Source organism: Schistocerca gregaria, chromosome 8 (genome assembly GCF_023897955.1).
Source record: "Schistocerca gregaria isolate iqSchGreg1 chromosome 8, iqSchGreg1.2, whole genome shotgun sequence".
NCBI classification, from domain to species: Eukaryota; Metazoa; Arthropoda; class Insecta; order Orthoptera; family Acrididae; genus Schistocerca; species Schistocerca gregaria.
In genome coordinates, this window is record NC_064927.1 from 92,005,047 (window position 1) to 92,025,466 (window position 20,420).

Below are 20,420 nucleotides of genomic sequence, written 5' to 3' on the forward strand. Positions count from 1 at the left end.
TCTACACTTTCTACAAAAAAATTTTAGTAAGTGGTGATTCCAAAAGTAACCTCAGTTTGCAGACAACTTGAAACTGGGAGGTCTGCGAGATAAGTACACTTCGTATACTACAAGAACACATCTTAATTTTCATTGAAAACTAACAAACAAAATATACGGCAAATATAGAGCAAAAGTGTTTCACAGCATTTGACTAGTATCTTCATTTCAGCTGTGAAGAATCCTGCCAGTTAAAGTATACTCAGTTGTACTGCATCATATGTGTTTCAGTGAATACTCTTATGGTTGCTACAGTTATTTATTGTAATACCTGTAATGGTACATTTTGTTTGCCACCTTTTGATGGCTGACATTAATTGCAGAATTAGGCAAACCTTACAATCACCAGTTACCTTTAGCAACTGCTGGCGTAAAAAATAAAATAAAATAAAATTCCTTTGCTTACTTGATGGATAGTATTTGTATTGTTCTGTCATCGTACTTGTTAAAGTGTCTAGTAATATGCCCTCTCGTTCATTAGTGTGTGGTGTTGGAAATAAATATTGAGACAGAGACACCTCCTGCGTTATATTTAGTATTCAGATGGGTAAAACAATCCAGTTGATAACAACATTACAAACTGAATTAAATTAAATTTAGTTCATATGTTAAAGAGTGTAAAAACTTTTTGTTTTACAGTTTTGGGACCAAGATAACTCTGTGAAAGGTGGGACTTCCAGGAGATTTAGTCGAATATGTCAGATCACACTGGTAAAAATAAAATAAAGTGATATGTGTTGTAGTGTTTGGGTAGTTCTCTAACTCTGTAAAGTTTTTGTATTTTTATTGTGGCTCATCTTTTCATATTTTGTTTTGTGAGTGATGTGAATGCCATGTAAGCAACATAGCATTATTCTTATCACCGGGAGTTGTGGCTGATGTCACTTTCTGGTCTCTAGTAAATAGGCAGTAGATTTTAACACTAGTAGAAATGTTTAGAAACACTACAAAAATTAGTAAAACATGAATAAAGATAAATTAAAAAGAGTGTACTTTTATAAATGACTGTCCTTTGTTAAGGTAAAATGGAACATCAGATACACATTGTCATTATTATGAAAATTGCAGTGTTGAACTGGGTTCATGTGACTGAAATGAGCTTTACTCTTCAGATTAGGCACATGACAGTTTAAAAGTAATTAAGTAGGGTTACAGGACTTTACACAATGTATTACTTTGTGTATTCAGTATGTCCTGGGAACCCTACACGCTGTGATCAGAGGCTCTAAATCTCATGGCAGGGGGCTTATATAGTGTCCTGGAGATATATTACTATCCTTTTGTGCTTCTTATATGTGAGAACACAATACACACAATACATCAACACAATAGTGATTGCTGGAGGATTGTTTCCAATACAGAGAGAGAGGGAGGGATGGGGGAGAGAGGGGAGAGGGCGGGAGCAGTTGCTCAGATCACCTGTATCCTGATGACATGAAGGCAAGGGAAGCAGTGGTACCTGTTTTTCTACAAAGAAGGTTCTTGCATTACTCACTACATATGGCTGAGCATTGTCCTGGTGATGAAATACAGCAGATGAAGCTGGCCGAAGGACTGATTGTACCTCAAGCTTTGATGAAGCCTTTCTGAGGTAGTGGTTGTAGTTGAGATTGCACCTAGTTTGTAGAAATTGATAAAATTTGTGGTATCTGATGAAATTGATTAAATTTGTGGTATCTGATGGTTCCCTAAACAATCAGACAAGGTAATTTTCTCCTTTACTGCTTGATATTTGTTGTTACATTGCAGTTACCATAACAGAACACAACCACTTCTGTGGGGCAAGTTGAAGGTTCACTTTTCTGAACAGACAGCATTTGGTAACTGATCATGCCATTAACTGTGTTTGTATGCCTGTTGCAATATCAAAGCATTTGTGGTTTCTGACAGTGGAAATTGAGGCAACAGCATGCATATTAACTGCCTGTTCCACAGCAGGTTGTGCCAGAGCATTAACACAGATAAGCACACGTGCAGTATAATCTTCCAGTGTCAAGCCAACACTGTAGATGAAGCTGTATGCTACATTTTGGTTGTGTAGACAAGACAGCTGTCATCCCTTGATGTGATCACACTGCACAGTCCAGTACCCCTTTCTTATGACATCCTGCCATCTTTAGTGCACTTCCACAGAAGCAATACTCTCTTAGCAACATAATAATGTAATGTTACAGTATGACAGACTCCTCAGAGATTGACCATTCTGTCCTTTTTAAACTGTCACGTGCTCAAGTGCGCTGCAATCTAGATGATGTCCAATTGCTGCATGGTGAGTGATAGGAGACAGAGCATAATGATTTACTTCCAGGTTTCCTCAGCATTCACTGGTTCTTATACTGCATGAATTTAGCATAACATGCATCTTTATGATTAGACAAAAAGAGAAAAGGAGGGAAGACTAAAGTGTATTGTATTAGTAATGACAGTCATTAGAGGTGGATTTCAAGCTCCAAATGGATAAAGGAAGTCTTCAGTGTCCTCTTCAAAGAAACTGTCCCAACATTTAACTTGAGCAATTTAGGGAAACCACAAAAAATGTGAATGGGAATGGCCAGACAAGGATATGTACCACATTCATACAGAATACAAGTCTATGTCTTGAGTGCTAGACTGCTAGACCACCTACATCCAGTAACTCAAGAGACAATCCTGCTAAGACTAAATCTCCCAGCAGTCTTATCACTTACTGTTGATAAGTTTTATACATTCTCAGGGTCTGCATTCATTCAGTACATTCCTTTTTCTGTTGCAATTTTCAGCACCCATCTCTCCTCCTAGAAAATCACTCTAAGTAATAATATAAGTTTCTGTATGCAGAGCATTACTTTATTCATGTTTGCTTTGTTCTCGTGAGGATCCTTGTATATTTACATAGAAATGTGATTAATGAATTTAGTTGGTAGCCTGTAGCTAGGCACTAACAACATTGCAATAATAATTGCTTCACTGATCATAATTTAGAGGGACTGTATTGCATTTTTACTACCATTATTATGTATAAAAATTCAGTCTGCACTTCTTTATGCTCACAAAACTCAAAAAGTTGTCAGTCGATTGCTTTGAAATTTTGACACAATGTTGCATGTGAATACTTCCGTGTTTATGTGCCTATTTTTTAAATTTAGATAGTATATAAATAATTATGTATTACGTAGAGGGAGAAATGTCGTTATCAAAAGTCTTGAAAAATTCTTGAGTAATTTTCTTCAAATTTTAAACGACACTCTATTAAACATTCAGATGAACACAACTATACATATTATATTAAAAACAAAGATTCCAAGACTTACCAAGCGGGAAAGCGCCGGCAGACAGGCACATGAACAAAACACACACACACACACACACACACAGAATTACTAGCTTTCGCAACCGATGGTTGCTTCTTCAGGAAGGAGAGGGAAAGACGAAAGGATGTGGGTTTTAAGGGAGAGGGTAAGGAGTCATTCCAATCCCGGGAGCGGAAAGACTTCCCTTAGGGGAAAAAAAGGACAGGTGTACACACACACACACACACCACACACACACACACACACACACACACACACACACACACACAAATATATCCATCCGCACATACACAGACACAAGCAGACATATTTAAAGGCAAAGAGTAAGGGCAGAGATGTCAGTCGAGGCGGAAGTACAGAGGCAAAGAAGTTGTTGAAAGACAGGTGAGGTATGAGCGGCGGCAACTTGAAATTAGCGGAGGTTGAGGCCTGGCGGATATCGAGAAGAGAGGATATACTGAAGGGCGAGTTCCCATCTCCGGAGTTAGGATAGGTTGGTGTTGGTGGGAAGTATCCAGATAACTCGGACGGTGTAACACTGTGCCAAGATGTGCTGGCCGTGCATCAAGGCATGTTTAGCCACAGGGTGATCCTCATTACCAACAAACACTGTCTGCCTGTGTCCATTCATGCGAATGGACAGTTTGTTGCTGGTCATTCCGACATAGAAAGCGTCACTGTGCAGGCAGGTCAGTTGGTAAATCACGTGGGTGCTTTCACACGTGGCTCTGCCTTTGATCGTGTACACCTTCCGGGTTACAGGACTGGAGTAGGTGGTGGTGGGAGGGTGCATAGGACAGGTTTTACACCGGGGGCGGTTGCAAGGGTAGGAGCCAGAGGGTAGGGAAGGTGGTTTGGGGATTTCATAGGGATGAACCAAGAGGTTACGAAGGTTAGGTGGACGGCGGAAAGACACTCTTGCAACCGCCCCCGGTGTAAAACCTGTCCCATGCACCCTCCCACCACCACCTACTCCAGTCCTGTAACCCGGAAGGTGTACACGATCAAAGGGAGAGCCACGTGTGAAAGCATCCACATGATTTACCAACTGACCTGCCTGCACTGTGACGCTTTCTATGTGGGAATGACCAGCAACAAACTGTCCATTCGCATGAATGGACACAGGCAGACAGTGTTTGTTGGTAATGAGGATCACCCTGTGGCTAAACATGCCTTGATGCACGGCCAGCACATCTTGGCACAGTGTTACACTGTCCGAGTTATCTGGATACTTCCCACCAACACCAACCTATCCGAACTCCAGAGATGGGAACTCGCCCTTCAATATATCCTCTCTTCTCATTATCCACCAGGCCTCAACCGCCACTCATACCTCACCTGTCTTTCAACAACTTCTTTGCCTCTGTACTTCCGCCTTGACTGACATCTCTGCCCTTACTCTTTGCCTTTAAATATGTCTGCTTGTGTCTGTGTATGTGCGGATGGATATGTGTGTGTGTGCGAGTGTACACCTGTCCTTTTTTTCCCCTAAGGGAAGTCTTTCCGCTCCCGGGATTGGAATGACTCCTTACCCTCTTCCTTAAAACCCACATCCTTTCGTCTTTCCCTCTCCTTCCTGAAGAAGCAACCATCGGTTGCGATAGCTAGTAATTCTGTGTGTGTGTTTGTGTGTTTTGTTCATGTGCCTGTCTGCCGGCACTTTCCCGCTTGGTAAGTCTTGGAATCTTTGTTTTTAATATATTTTTCCCATGTGGAAGTTTCTTTCTATTTTATTTACAACTATACATATTTTTAGTTAACAATGTACAGATTTTCTGTTTAAACTGACTGCAAGAAAGAAAATGCTCTGCTGTAAATGTGTGTGTTTCTGTTCATCATAGTCAGTTTTAACTATGATAGTGGGGTATTTAAATCATTAGGCAAATTGTTCATATAATTTGAGTTTTGTTAGCTATATAAGAAAATTATTTTATAGTACTGAAGTCAAATAAAATAGGTGATAATTATTATGATATACGTTTTGATTATAAAGTGTGTTTAAGGTCTATTTAATAACTGCTAAATATACCAGTGGACAGTGTTGTTCACTTAGAAGACAGGAAGATATTTATGACAAATGATTTTAAAAAGGTCTGTAATGCTATATCAACAGTGAAGTAGGTATCAGTATTTATATCTAAATCAGGAAGATAATTGCTTAGTTGTGTGGGAGATGTTATATGCGTATCACCGTTGGAGCTGTCCGTATTGTGAATGCACAAGTAATTGTCATAGACATCATTGGTTTGATATCCACTACTGAAAAAGAAATTCTCTCTGGATCTCTTCATGCATTGTAGTCTTCAGCTGTAAGGATTCATGATGCAGCTGTGTGCTTCACCTTCCCTCAGCTGTCTTTTATCTTTTCTTACATCTTGTAACTACCCAGGAACTTCCCTGGTCCCTTTCCCATCTATTTACCTGTCTGGATATCCCACACACCCACAATTCATTTTCTTTAAATCTTTCATGACATCTTCCACTCCAGTCTGTTCCCTGATCCATTTTCCCCATTCTTCACAGTGATTGCCAATATCATTTGATGACACTATATAATTTACAAAAATAGCTCATATGATTTTTACTATTTGTTTATTTCCTTAGCTATCCATCCAGTTGTTGGCTTCTGTTAACATGTTTTCCTCCTTCCAGTTTAAGGATCTGAAAATTTTGCGTAAGGCAGCTAAGACAATTTTGTTGATACAAAATCCACTTGCCAGATTTTTCGTATTGTTCTGAATTTCCCAACATCTTGAAGTCTAATGAATGGAGGAAAAGAAAGAACTGTGAATTTCAGGAGCTATACAAGTCAATGGATATCTTGACAGTGATCAGAGAAAGAAGACAGAAGTGGTATGGACATGAAATGCGTCGAGAAGGACAGGCCATCAGGCAGGTAGTGGAGGAAGGTATTAGAGGCAAAAAAACATGAGGAAGACCACGACTCCAGTGCATTCATCAGGTCAGAGAGGGTATGAGTATGCTGAGCCTGTCTGAAGAAGAACATATGGACCGATTAGAATATCATGCAAAATGTTTAAGTAAATCAATCAATCGAGAACTTTTTGTAATGTTTGGTAACAACATTTCCCCCTTTTATATAGGTATTAAAATACATATATAAATATATGCATTTATTCAAATGCAACATTGTATTAAAATTTCAAATAAGTCTACTGACTACTTCTCAAGTTTTGCAAGCACAGACATATGCAGACTGAATTTTCATATAAAAAGATTTGTCCCTTGAACAAGATGATGCTCATTTAAAACTTGAACCCTTTTAAAAGGTTGCTGCCATCTTTAATAAGCTATTGAGTCCTCTCAAAATGATTGCAGCCAAAATCTGTTTCATTATTTTGGTTCCTCATTATGTCAAGAATGAATATCATAAAGCTTGTTGAAGCTGCTTTTTAATTGTAACCCTAAATAAAATTCAGATATGAATTATAAATACAATGATCGGTTGTGCAGCATCAAACAGCCCTGAATCTGTGACCTGATCTATTGCTTATTGATTTCTACTCAATTCTTCCATTGTTTTCGGTCTCATGTGGCCCCACACACACACACACAGCTGGGAGGGTTTGTAATGTGGTGTTAGTGTTTTCTGGACAGTTTACAGCAAGTGTGTAGATGTGTGGCAGGCACCAGAATAGTAGTGACCAGGTGGCGAGTTCACTGGATTAAAGAAGCATTCTCCTCATCCTTTCAAATTCTTTGTAATTATTAAATGCACTTTGCTTTTCAAACATTGGTGTTTTGTTAAATAAAAGTCAACAATCATGTTTTAATCATGTTTTCTTTTAATTCATCTCATGGTGTTGTGATGGTAGTAAAACCTCAAGGTAATTATTGCTAATTTTATTACTCACGCAAATCTGTACCTTTGCAGGAACATAAAGAACAGAAATTTGATGCCCGCAAGATGTTCAAATTTGGAATCCTCTGTGTTCGAGCCATTGTACGAATTCAACGACTTCGCTTTACACCCGAGCCGTTATCAATGGAAGTAGCAAGAGTTGACCCGTACAGGATAAAAGTACTTCGCAAGGTAAGGGACCTGATGCTCTTCAATTAACACTATATTAAGTCATATTTGAAGGTGAGTCAAATGAAAAATTGTAAAAGAAAATAACAAAGTCAGTTGTTGTATCAAAAGGAAAATTATCTGAGAGAATTATTGGCCAGAAATTACCTACAGAAGAAATGTCAGTACTGGTGATAAAACATGTAAAGTGCACACATTATCCTAGCAGTCAGAACTAATAGTTCTCTCCCATGGTAGGAAGGGGGGGGGGGGGGGGGGGGCATAGGTTGGGAAAGGCTTAACTGCTCAACATAAAATCTGAGTTGTCTCATGTTTATTGTTTTGATAGACACTTAAAATCCTGCATATACTAGAACAACTTAAGAACAGCCCATTGAGAAAATAAAACTTCGCTTATGTCCTTGTCATTGCCGATACTTAAGTGTTCGGCAACTAGAGAGCATCTGTTCCTACATTTGTAACCTGCTTGTCAGGTTTTGGTTGAGGTGATTGCCACTAGACATCGTGTTTACTAAGTACAATCTTGGATACTCAAAAAATAGAATGTGCACTTTCAGGCTCTGTTCTGTAGTTTCCTTACGCCACTGGTTTTGAAAAAGGATGGCAATAGTGATCTTGAGTTTGACATTGAATATAGTGGTTCCTAATGACTTGTTGTTGATGGGATATTAACAGTTATCTCCTCCTCCTCCACAGAAAGCTGTTACGGAACACATGGTTAGACTTGATAGCTACACAGAAACTAAAAAATGACTTCAAGTTTCAGGACATTGTAGTCAAAGTCCTGCACGTTAGTGTACTCAGGATTTTATTAATGGTGACATTCAAAAATTTGCAACTCATTACTTTGAGCTTTAAAAGCTATCTCTATATGTTTATATGTGATGTCATTCACTAGAGGACATTTTTAATTAATAAAAAATTTCAATGTTTTGGGACACAATTTGAAAAGAAGTCAATGTGTTAAGGGGTTAAAAGTAAGGGCAGATCACTCCAACATTCTTCCCCACAACAGGTGCATCGCTCTCATCCTGGGATCTGAGTGATTTGTCCTTGCTTTTTAGCCTTCCCAGTCTATTACTCTCTCCTACCTGAGGAAGGAACATTAGTTCTGACAGCTATGGTAGTGTGTGTACTTTACATGTCTATCAGTGATACTGACATTTCTCTTGAGGATAAGTATGAGCAAGCAATTCTGTCTTAAATTTTAATGTCAATTATCATGCATACAAATCTGCAACACATTTAGATACAATCTCTGGTACAATCAGTGCAAGTTTAACAGTACCAAAAAAGTGTCAGAAGTCCAATTAAAAACAATTTGTTTGGGATTCTGCATAACTACTTGGGCACAGCATGGCCTCTCTCTTCATCAGTGAAACTTCTTACTGGCCGCACTCCCTCTAGTGGTTCATATATATGAAAATAGGTTGGAGGAAAGATCTGATGAATGTAAACAAACTAAAACTATTGGTGAGTGTGGTGGATCCAGAAGACACTAAAACTTCGGGTTCGTCATTGTGGCAACTGTTGCTCTGACTGTACATGGTTGTGCATTGAAATGTTGCAACAGAACAACTGCAGACAATGATCTGCATCATTGTCGTTTGATGACACAACAAAGGCATATTTTTAGTAAGTTTAAGTATGGAACACTATTGATGTCTGTAGTGACATGTAGTGCACTAAGCAGACATCATTTTGTCCCAGAAAGACAGTCAACAGAACCTTCCTTGCTGATGGCTTTGTGTGGAACTTCTTCAATTTGGGAAATGAGAAATGGCACCCTTCCTTATTTTCTATAGTCATTTGTTTTTTGTGGTAATAGAACTAGATTTCAATCCTAGTGACAATTCTCATAAAAAAGGATCCACTTTTTGTTAAATGCACTACAGGAATGCTTCACATGCCTTAACAGCTTGCTGATAGGGTATTCATCTTGCAGACAGTTGTCAAATAGGTTGCACATAATGTATAATAATATAATATATACTCAGAGTTACACATAGCCATATTGTTGGTGGAACCACTACTGAGGGGTATCTGTTGAGAGGCCAGACAAACGTGTGGTTCCTGAAGAGGGGCAGCAGCCTTTTCAGTAGTTGCAGGAGCAACTGTCTGGATGATTGGCTTGTCTGGCCTTGTAACATCAACGAAAACGGCCTTCTGTGCTGGTACTGCAAACAGCTGAAAGCGAGGGGAAACTACAGCCATAATTTTTCCCGAGGGCATGCAGCCCTAGTGGAAGGTTAAATGATGACAGCATGCTCTTGGGTAAAATATTCCGGAGGTAAAATAGTCCCCCATTCGGATCTCCAGGCGGGGACTATTCGAGAGGATGTCATTATCAGGAGAAAGAAAACTGGTGTTCTAGAGAGAGGAGCGTGGAACATCAGATCCCTTAATCGAGCAGGTAGGTTAGAAAATTTGAAAAGTGAAATGGATAGGTTAAAGTTAAATATAATGAGAATTAGTGAAGTTCAGTGGCTGGAGGAACAGGACTTCTGGTCAGGTGACTACAGGGTTATAAATACAAAATCAAATAGGGGTAATGCAGGAGTAGATTTACTAATGAATAAAAAAATAAGAACACCGATAAGCTACTGTGAACAGCATAGTGAATGCATTATTGTAGCCTAGATAAGACACAAAGCCCACTTGTACAATAATACAAGTTTATATGCCAACTAGCTCCGCAGATGAGGAGGAGATTGAGGAAATGTATGAGTAAAGAGAAATTAAACAGATAGTTAAGGGAGATAAAAATTAAGTCATGGGGGGCTGGAATTCAATAGTGGGAAAAGGTAGACAAGGAAAACTAGTAAGTGAATATGGACTGAGGTAAAGGAATTAAACAGGATGCCGCCTGGTAGAACTCTCCACAGAGCATAATTTAATCATTACTAACACTTGGTTTAAGAATCATCAGACAAGGTTGTAAATGTGGAAGAGACCTGGAGACACTGGAAGGTAATGGTGAGACAGAGATTTTGGAACCAGGTTGTAAGTTGTAAGACATTTTCAGGGACAGATGTGAACTCTGACCACTATTTATTGTTTATGAACTGAAGAAACTGCAAAAAGGTAGGATTTTAAGGAGGTGGGACCTGTATAAACTGAAAGAACCAGAGGTTGTAGAGTGTTTCAGAAGGACCATTAGGGAACAATTGACAAGCACATGGAAAAGGAATAAAGTAGAAGAAGAATGGGTAGCTTTGAGAGATGAAATAATGAAGGCAGCAGAGGATAAAGTAGGTAAAAAGACGGGGGCTGGTAGAAATCCTTGGGTAACATAAGAAGTATTGAATTTAATCAATGAAAGGAGAAAATATAAAATTGCAATAAATGGAGCAGGCAAAACGAAATACAAATGTCTAAAAAAATGAGATCGACAGGAGTGCAAAAGGACTAAGCAGGGATGGCTAGAGGACATATGTAAGGATATAGAAGCATGCATATATCACTAGGGGTAAGATAGATACTGCCTACAAGAAAATTAGAGACCTTTTTAGATAAGAGAACCACCTGTATGAATATCAGATGGAAAACCAGTCCTAAACAAAAAAGAGAAATCAGAAAAGTGGAACAAGTATACAGAGGGTCTATACAAGGGTGATGTACCTTAGGACAATATTATGGAAATGGAAGAGGATGTAGGGGAAGATGAGAAGGGGGATATGATACTGGGTGAAGAATTTGACAAAGCACTGAAAGGCTTAAGTTGAAACCAGGTCCAGGATCAGACAACATTTTGTTAGAGCTACTGATAGGCTTGGGAGAGCCAGCCATGACAAAACTCTACCGTCTGGTGAGCAAGATGTATGCAACAGGAGAAATACCCTCAGACTTCAAAAAGAACATGACAATTCAAGTTCCAAAGGAAGCAGTTGGTGACAGGTTTGAATATTAGTGAATTGTCACTTCCATAAGTCGTGGTTGCAAAATGCTAACACACATTCATTACAGACGAATGGAAAAACTGGTAGAAGCAGACCTTGGAGAAAATCAGTGTGGATTCCGGAGAAATGAAGGAACACGTGAGGCAATACTGACCCAACGGCTTCTCATAGAAGCTAGGTTACGGAAAAGCAAACTTACATTATAGTATTTATAGACTTAAAGAAAGCTTTTAACAATGTTGACTGGAATACTCTCTCTATAATTCAAAAGGTGGCAGGGGTAAAATACAATGACTGAAAGGCTATTTACAATTTGTACAGAAACCAGATGGCTGTTATAAGAGTCAAGGGGCACGAAAGGGAAGCCGTAGTTGAGAAGGGAGTGAGATAGGATTGTAGCCTATCCCCGATGGCATTCAATCTGTATGTTGAGCAAGCAGTAAAGAGAACAAAAGAAAAATTTGGAGTAGAAATTAAAGTCCAGGAAGAAGAAATAAAAACTTTAATGTTTGCTGATGACATTGTTACTCTGTCAGAGACAGCAAGAAACTTGGGAGAACAGTTCAATGGAATGGACAGTGTCTTGAAAGGAGGATATAAGATGAACTCAACAAAAGCAAAATGAGGGTGGTGGAATACAGTTGAATTAAATCAGATGATGCAGTGGGAATTAGATTAGGAAGTGACACACTTAAAGTAGTAGATGAGTTTTGCTGTTTTGGAAGCAAAATAACTGACGATGGTCGGAGTAGGGAGGATATAAAATGTGGACTGGTAATGGCAAGAAAAGCTTATCTGAGGAAGAGAAATTTGTTGACATCAAGTATAGATTTAACTGTAAGGAAGTCCTTTCTGAAAGTATATGTATGGAGTGTAGCCATGAATGGAAGTGAAACATGGACAATAAATAGTTTAGACAAGATGATAATAGAAGCCTTTGAGATGTGGTGCTACAGAAGAATGCTGAAGGTCGGATGGGTAGATCAAATGACTAATGAGGAGGTATTGCATAGAATTGGGTAGAAGGTAAATTTGTTGCACAACATGAGTAGAAGAAGGAATCGATTAGTAGGACACATACTGAGGCATCAAGGGATCACCAGTTTAGTATCGGAGGGAAGCTTGGGGGATAAAAGTCACAGGGGGAGACCAAGAGATGAATACAGTAAGCAAATTCGGAAGGATGTAGGTTGCATTAGTCATTCGGGGGTGAAGAGACTTGCACAGGTTAGAGTAGCATGGAGAGCTGCATCAAATCAGGTTTTGGACTGAAGACCACAACAGCAGTAACAATGTATAATGCAGTGGACAGAACAAAGACCAATGCTGACAGTTCCTGAAATGTTATCCAATCTCACTGGTGTGATGTGTATCACCCAGATGAATGGCATCATCCATGAATTCCATGCCGTCCGTTGGCTTTTATCTCCATTTGTAGACTTGCTGCTATAGCAAACATGCTATGCTTTACTGGACTATCATTTTAGAAGGCATTTTGAAACCTCTTAATGATTAATGGAAAATCTCATATAAAGATGTAAAGCAAATACTAACAAAGAGATAAAGGGGCTCTCCAGTACTTACTTCAGCTCAGTACAGCCAATAGATAGTTTTGTATTGGCTGTACTGAGCTGAGGTAAGTACTGGCCAGCCCCTCTATCTCTTTGTTAGTATTTTAAAATCTCTCTCTGTTATGACTTTCTATCAAATATTAAAATAGTTTTTTTTATCTTCTTCACCAAGGACAGGTGTGGAGAGCATGGGTCCCCAAGCCATTACAGTATTTCTTTTCCTTTGCTGCAATTCTAATCTTTTACTATTACTCTCCTCTGGAATGGTCAGTAGGAGATGGCTAATCTATTGGGCACTGTTTGTAGCTACATATGTTATTATTATTATTATTATTATTATTATTATTATTATTATTATTATTATTATTATTCTTTCCCACCAGCTGACTCATGTTCAGTCCCCACTTACCAATCTGATTTTGATTCTCTCAAAATTTTACAGTAGTGCAGGTAAAGCTATAAGTGGCACCCACATTCCTTCCATTGTGCAATCCTGTCTGAAGCACCTTTCTGTTATGTGTTTCAAATTAGACATCCAAAACCAAACATGGTAGCAATCCATTGTGGGCAACTGTCAGGTACCCACACCATTGTAGCTTGCTGACAACACAGGGAATGCACTGTTGGAGCTGAAACCTCCCATTGCATGCCAGATGAAGACAATCAAACTTTCTCATACTGGTGGCCACAAGATGCCAGAAATATCATGGGAGAAGATAGTTTTAATGCAGAAATGTTTGGCCCAAAGACCTCTCCTGGCCATGCCATGGGACAAAAACAAATTCAAAAAAAAATTGTGAGAAATACTCCATGTAAAATCCACTTTGTACCCAAACTAATGACCAGTCCTTTTCAAGAGCAAAACCATTGTTCATTGTCAAACATTCCAAGGAAAAATTCAAGAAAGTAACATCAGTTAATAGGATCTGAATCAGCCCCATCCTAAATCAAATATCAATCCCTACTTGGTCACAGGCATTGCTTTCATGTGTGAAGCTCAGTGACATTTCTGTCACGAACTCTCCACACAAAAGCGTTAAAAGTGGCTGAGGCATTATTTGTCAACATGAGCTCACATTACAGACAGATGATCTGCAAAAAAATTTGGAGCAGTGGGATGTCAACTCTGTCTGCCATAATCAGCAGGGGCTGAAAGATAATAGTGTGCACTGGTGCTTTAATTATGCCTTTTGAAAGGTACATATTTACTGAAAAGATAAACATAATGGATTATTCTTGCAGTGAAAAGCCCCTCCTTCCACTCTCATGGGGCATTTATATGCTTGCAGTTTGGGTATGTGTATTCATGCTGCACAAATGACCCATCTGTGGTGATTGCAGAGGGGTGCTGTGTGAAAACACCTTGTGTCTCCAACTTCTAATATGCACGAACTGCAGAGAGCAGCATTCCTCTCACTCCTATAATTGCCCCATTTAGAAGAATGAAAGAAAGGTACAAGAACTTAAAGCCTTTTGCTGATTTTCGTATTTCGAAGCAAGGAAAACTAAGGAAGCCTACATTCTGTGCAGATGACAGCCAACATGTTGACTAAGCCCCAGTCTCTAGCAAAGGTGAAGAAATCATTATCTCCACTTAAGTTGGACTCTGATAGCCACCTGAATACATTTGTTCATGAGGAGGACAGTTTCCCCTCCCCCTCTGTTTTCACTTTAGCCCACCTGCTGCCAGAAAGAGTGCTGCTCAAATGGCACCCCCCTCAGCGTAGTGTTAACTTCCTTTGGACCAACTTGGCAGCTCGATTTCAGCTACCAGATGACAGAAATGGAACCTGTTGACCACAGAACAGTTTGTAATTCACTTGTTCTCCTTTCCAGGTACACAACCCGATATCCCTATCAGAAACAGATCTACGTAAGAAGGATAAAGAATTTAAGGAAAAAACCGAAATTTTGCAAGGTTGCATTTATTTTGTCACAAAACAATATAAACAGGTGTTAGTAAAGTAGAAACAATGTAAAGAATACAGAACTTAAACAGCTGCAAAATGCGCAATGTTCTTCATTTTTTTTCCAACGTAACGGACTTGACATGCACATTTGGCAACAGGTTAATGTGTTCGGTATGGGGTGTGACCACCTCTGGCACCAAACAGGCCTGACAGTGACAGGACATGCTGTGAATGTTGTCATCAATCTCATGTTGAGGCAGTAACGCCCATTCGTCCTGCAGAGCTGCTCATAAGTCTTGGAGAGTGGTTGGTGGATGCTGACATGAAGCAACCCGACTCCCTAGTGCATCCCAGACATGCTCTGAGAGACTAAAATCGGGAGAGTGAGCAGATCACACAGTGCGTGCAATATTTTCCATTTCCAAAAAATCCCATGCTCTGTGAAATTGAGCATTATCGTCTTCAACATCAAGTCCGCATTCACAGCACCTGGCAACAACCGCGCAGAGATCCAAAGATCTCTCGCTACCTGACAGCAGTTAAATTTTGCTGATCCACCAGTACAATTTCATAATCCCTGTTCACGCCTTTAGGGATACGAGTCTCTTTCCGCAGTGTTTGGGTCCCAAAATTGTGTTTCACGTGCCCTCCAGATGTGAATCCACAGAGAATCACTCTCCAGACCAAATTTGGATTCAGCTGTGGAAAGAACATTAGCCCACTGTTCGACTGTCCAGGTGGCATGTTGACGGTTCCACTTTAGACGTTCCCTTCTGTAAAGACACGCCATAGGTAAACAGACCGGAGGTATCCAACAATCAAGGCCACTCTGCTGAAGCCTTCTGTACACTGTGTGCGTCGATACATCATCTCAAAGGGATTATGCGAGGTCAATGCTGGTTGCAGTGCAGTACTAAGCCAGTACTGTTATGCTCTTATAGCCAAATAAGTCCAATCTTTCTGATTTCACACATGGTCAGCCCTGTCCTGTACTCTGGGATACACTTTCTCTCTATAAACTGTCACCTCTTCTGAGAAACAACAGAACAATTCACATTAAGCCATTGGGCCACATCAGTTTGCAACTGTGCTGCATCCATTCTTCCTATGGCCCTCCACAGCAAAGTGTCCTACAAGGCCAGCTACAACACACTGCTGAAATTCCTCTATCTTTTTCTTTTCATTCTGCTTGGTTAGTTGCATTAATATAAATGCATTTGCAATAGATCCTTTTCTTTCATACAAACTTCTTTCAAAGTTACAGGTGAGTCAATTGTTGATAGTAATGTGACAACACGTTTATCTTTTCATTTCATGCATGCAATCCCGTCAGAAAGAACTGACTACTCACTTTCTCCTCTTTGCAACTCACTGTCCGGTTTCAGAGGAGGAAGTCCTTTTCTGTGGGCTCTAATGGTACCACAGGCTAGGATACCATCAAGTTTTAGTGTCTGCAAAAGTGGAATACTGGTAAAAAAAATTGTCAAAATATATGTGATATCCATTGCCTTCTAAGCATTTACACAATTTTTTTACAATCCTCTCTCCCAAACATTTCTCCACAGCACCATCTGATTTCCCAGTATATACCTCAAAATCACAGATATATCCCTGTGTGTTCCAGCATATTGTCCCCAAATAGATATAAAAAGAAATCAACTGGCAGCATACCTTCACCTTCAGTTTTCCTTTGACACCAACTTCCTCTAAAAAATCAACAGAATGCATCGTACTGTTATCCCTTGCCCATGTAAAATGCACAGACCTTATTAGTGGCACATTATCTTCAGAACTGAAACTGAATCACTGTCATTTTCAGAACTATTATCACTTTCACTTTCAGAAACAACATTAGATATCACTAGTCTTGGCACTTGTCAATCAAGACAACTACCTCCAGCCAAATTATGTCTCAGAGTCCATATCCGAAGGAATTTCTTCTAAAAGACACACCAGAACTTCCTCATCCTTTAATTTGCGAGAAAACATATCGCGAAACTCAAATTAAAAAAATGATAAGCTTCTAATACTACCCCTGCAGCCGCAGTGGTTTCAAACGAAACCACCTGAGTAAATACGGAAAAAGTACATGATTTTCATTATTGTTGCAATACATATAGCATGTACTTATATAAGAAAGTATTATTAATTTGTCTCATGTGTCAAACTTACATTTCAAAGACAAATTCAATCATCAATCAAGAAAAAGAGAACCAGCACACCAAAAGCAAAATGGCACTTATACTTGAATCACTAACTGCAACCACGTGAGAAATATTGACGTAGTTCAAATTTGCATCACTAGATGGCAGCACCATCTACATCTAGAAGTGTGGCTAAGAATGTAGCCACTGTGCTCTTGCCACAAAATCAAAATATCGTGTGTGGCTTCAAATGAAACCACATCGTCACAAAGGGTTAAGAGGAAGGTGGGGACGTTCTATATCCATAAAGGCCTGGGAGGACTTGCTGGAAGCCTGAAGTTTATTAAGCGGCTACAAAAAGGTTTATTAAGCGGCTACAGAAAGGTTCCTTACTGGTCAAGACTAACAAGGCAAAGCAGGTGGAACTACTTATGAAGACTGAAAAATTGGGTGAATAGAATGTAACTGTTGGACTGCATAACTCCCTTAACTCTAGCAAGGGTGTGGTCACATGCCACGACGTTGTAGATATCGACAGCCGAACTTAAACAGGAATTGGCATTACAGGGGATAGTGAACATAGCAAATGTTGCCTGACCACATCGTGACAGGTTTCCTCCAACTTAGGGTTAGGCCTTCCGTACCTAACCCTATGCGGTGCTACAAATGCCAGCATTTTGGTCATATAACGCGGAGTTACTGGGGTGAAGCGACCTGTGGGAAATGTGGAAAGGTAGCCCATTAAGTTGGAATTGACTGTCCATCTCCAGCAGTCTGTGCTAACTGCTCTGGGAGCCACCCAGTCTGGAGCTGAGATTACCTCGTTTTTCCAGAAGAATGAAAAATTCAGGAACTAAAATTCACCAAGCAGATCCTCTGTGCTGAAGCCAAAAACGAATATAAGGTGACGAAACCTCCCGTCTTTACCACTTCTTTTGCTTCCGTGGCACAGAAACCTGTTCGTAAGGTCGACACCTCGACGCAGACATCGTCCAGTGTACAACCGTCCACCACCAGCACCTGTACCTGCCAAGCCAAAACGAGTAAGGATGAATCAATCCAAGCTGCTGCCCCAGAAAAGACCAGCATCAGTTCGGTAGTGAGTGTCAAGACGGCACACGACAAGCAGGGTAACTCTCAGTGCCCCCTTTCTTCTCTCGTTCTTGAAGGGACAGGATGCAGGGAAAGGTTCACAACATTCGGGTCAAAAACTGTCCTCAGCACCTTCAGGTGTCCTTTCACATCTCACTGATGAGGAGGACATCATGGAGTTAGACATCTTGGATCCAGGCAGCCCATCCACTCTCCCTCTCTTTACAGGTACTTCACCTCTGTGGTGTAAATTAAAACCAAATCGACGAAGTGGCTCTTGTCCTACAGAGGAACTTGCAGGGTTTTAGGACGCATGTGGAGGAAATCCATCTCTTATATCAGGGTAGACCACTGTGTCTGTGTCTCCAGGAGACTCATTTCGATCAATTGTACACCCTTTTGTTATGAGGTTATGTACTCCACAAAAAGGACAACCTGAACGGAGAGGGAGCTAGAGGTGACATAGATATTTTCATCAGTACTGACTACCACTTCTCACCTCTCTCACTTGCAATGACTTTACGAGCAGTTGCTGTATTGGTGCACGCTGGAGATGGGCAAACTCGTTCGTCCGTGGCAACTAGTTCACTGGTGATGGCTCCTTTTTGGGAACTGTTCCCGTTTACTCATTCACTGTTCATTGGTGCATGGTATATGGTTCTTAAGAAAAATTGAAAATTAGTAGCCTAGTTGACTGAAGAGGAAGGCGCCAAGAGGGGGAACTTGGCTCCCCTCTGGAGTACAGAGTTTTTATTCATTGCAGAATTCTCATACATTTCTAAAAGCAGTTTTCATGATAAAAATCTCTCATTTAGGCAACTGTAGCATAATGTGGCTGATCACAGTGAAATAATATAAGATGGCGCATTAAAAACTGGACCCGATTACAGGCTGCTCGCCAATTACACACAATTTATTGACCACTATGAGCACAGTAGATAAGCATGCAATAATTAGATAGTAAAGAAATAAAAAACAAGCTAACACAAACAACTACTTCGAAACAATAGATGATGATTGATGGACGACAGTGAGCAGTCTAGTACCCCAGGGCCGATTTTTCGTGCGCTACCCTGTACCACTGAAATAATATTATAGACGTTATCGTACTCTCTTTACAAAATATGGCACCAGACACTCGACTACAGAATGTGAGCTTCACTCGGTTGTAAGTCTGTGTGCCTTCCATAACAATGAACATGTTGCTTTACCGTGGATGAAAAAACGGCAGAAAATGGCCACTCGTGTGCTATGCTGACTTCCTTTGCATGTGTAATAACAAAAAACTTGCCTTTTTATAAGTGTCTTCTGCTGTTTATCGAAATAGTGAAGTAAGCCTATATTCCCTTTTGTTATCTGAAAAGATGTACGTATTACATACCACGTAATTTTATGTAATTATAAAATACATTTTAATTACTGGTCATGTATGCTGAATAGAATAGGAAGAGAACCAGAAGTCCACAGTTGAAAAAAGGTTTGAAACAGATCTAGAATGGCCATCTGCAGTGAATGAAATGAACAACAACTCAATGCTAAAGTAACTAGAAACAGTCGGCAGTGAAACTGTGACGAGCGGCCATGCAAAGAAGCAAAGAAGGAAAAGTCCGGCTGAGGGAGATCGAGACAGAGATGGGAATGGGAGCGAGGCTGGAACGAGACCGGCTGTTGTGCTGTTGCGGGAACGAGACCGACTGTTTCCCATTCCCGGGAACTATGAGTAGAAACCCAGAACCGAAGTGAACTATGAAAGACCGTTCCTTAGAATTCGTTCCTCGCTCCTTCCCTCCTTTGGACCCATTAGTTTGCGAACTGCGCATCTCTAGTGCACGTGTGTCATTCATTGACAGTATGTTTCCTTTACATGCCCCCACATGATGCACTTGATGAACAGACCCTAACCAACCTTATTATACAGCTACCCTGCCCCTTCATCCTCTGTGGTGGTTTTAATGAACACAGTGTGCTTTGGGGCTCTGCAACAAGCTGCCCCAGTGGTGGAGCAATTAGGATTCTCGTGTCTTCATATGCATACTTGCTAAATGCAGGACAGGACACTCACTTCTGCACAGCAACTAGGTTATTTTCTGCCATTGATCTCTCGCTTTTCTCTCCATCTCTTGCTCACACTGCTCAGTGGGATGTAATCAGTGACTTGCACTGATCACTTCATCTGCTGGATGGCGTAGGACCCAAAAGGAAACCGCTGTGATGAGTGCTCACAAGAGCTGACTTTACACTTTGTAGCAAATTGCTCCAGTTGAAACATTGTGCGAATGTCGAGGCATGGGTGGATCGTATTACCAAAATGATCCACCACACCGTTGCACCATCGGTTTCACAGTCCACAGCACAACAGAAGAGGCAACCTGTTCCTTGGTGGAGTGCCGAATGCCACTCTGCAATCAGGACCAAGTGTGCGGC

General features: G+C 40.3%; 1 protein-coding gene across 13 annotated transcripts in view; it reads left to right on the forward strand.

Annotated features, from left to right (window-relative positions):
* The window catches only part of LOC126284114 (phosphorylase b kinase gamma catalytic chain, skeletal muscle/heart isoform), a 143,693-nt gene that overhangs the window by 111,032 nt on the left and 12,241 nt on the right, over positions 1-20,420 (forward strand). For 7 of the 13 annotated variants that reach the window (XM_049982779.1, XM_049982777.1, XM_049982778.1 and 4 more), the window contains 2 exons: positions 679-750; positions 7,225-7,383. In XM_049982779.1, coding sequence (XP_049838736.1) covers positions 679-750; positions 7,225-7,383 — 231 coding nt within the window. The remainder of the gene's footprint in view (positions 1-678; positions 751-7,224; positions 7,384-20,420) is intronic. The other 6 variants (XM_049982786.1, XM_049982787.1, XM_049982781.1 and 3 more) reach the window with 1 other exon arrangement.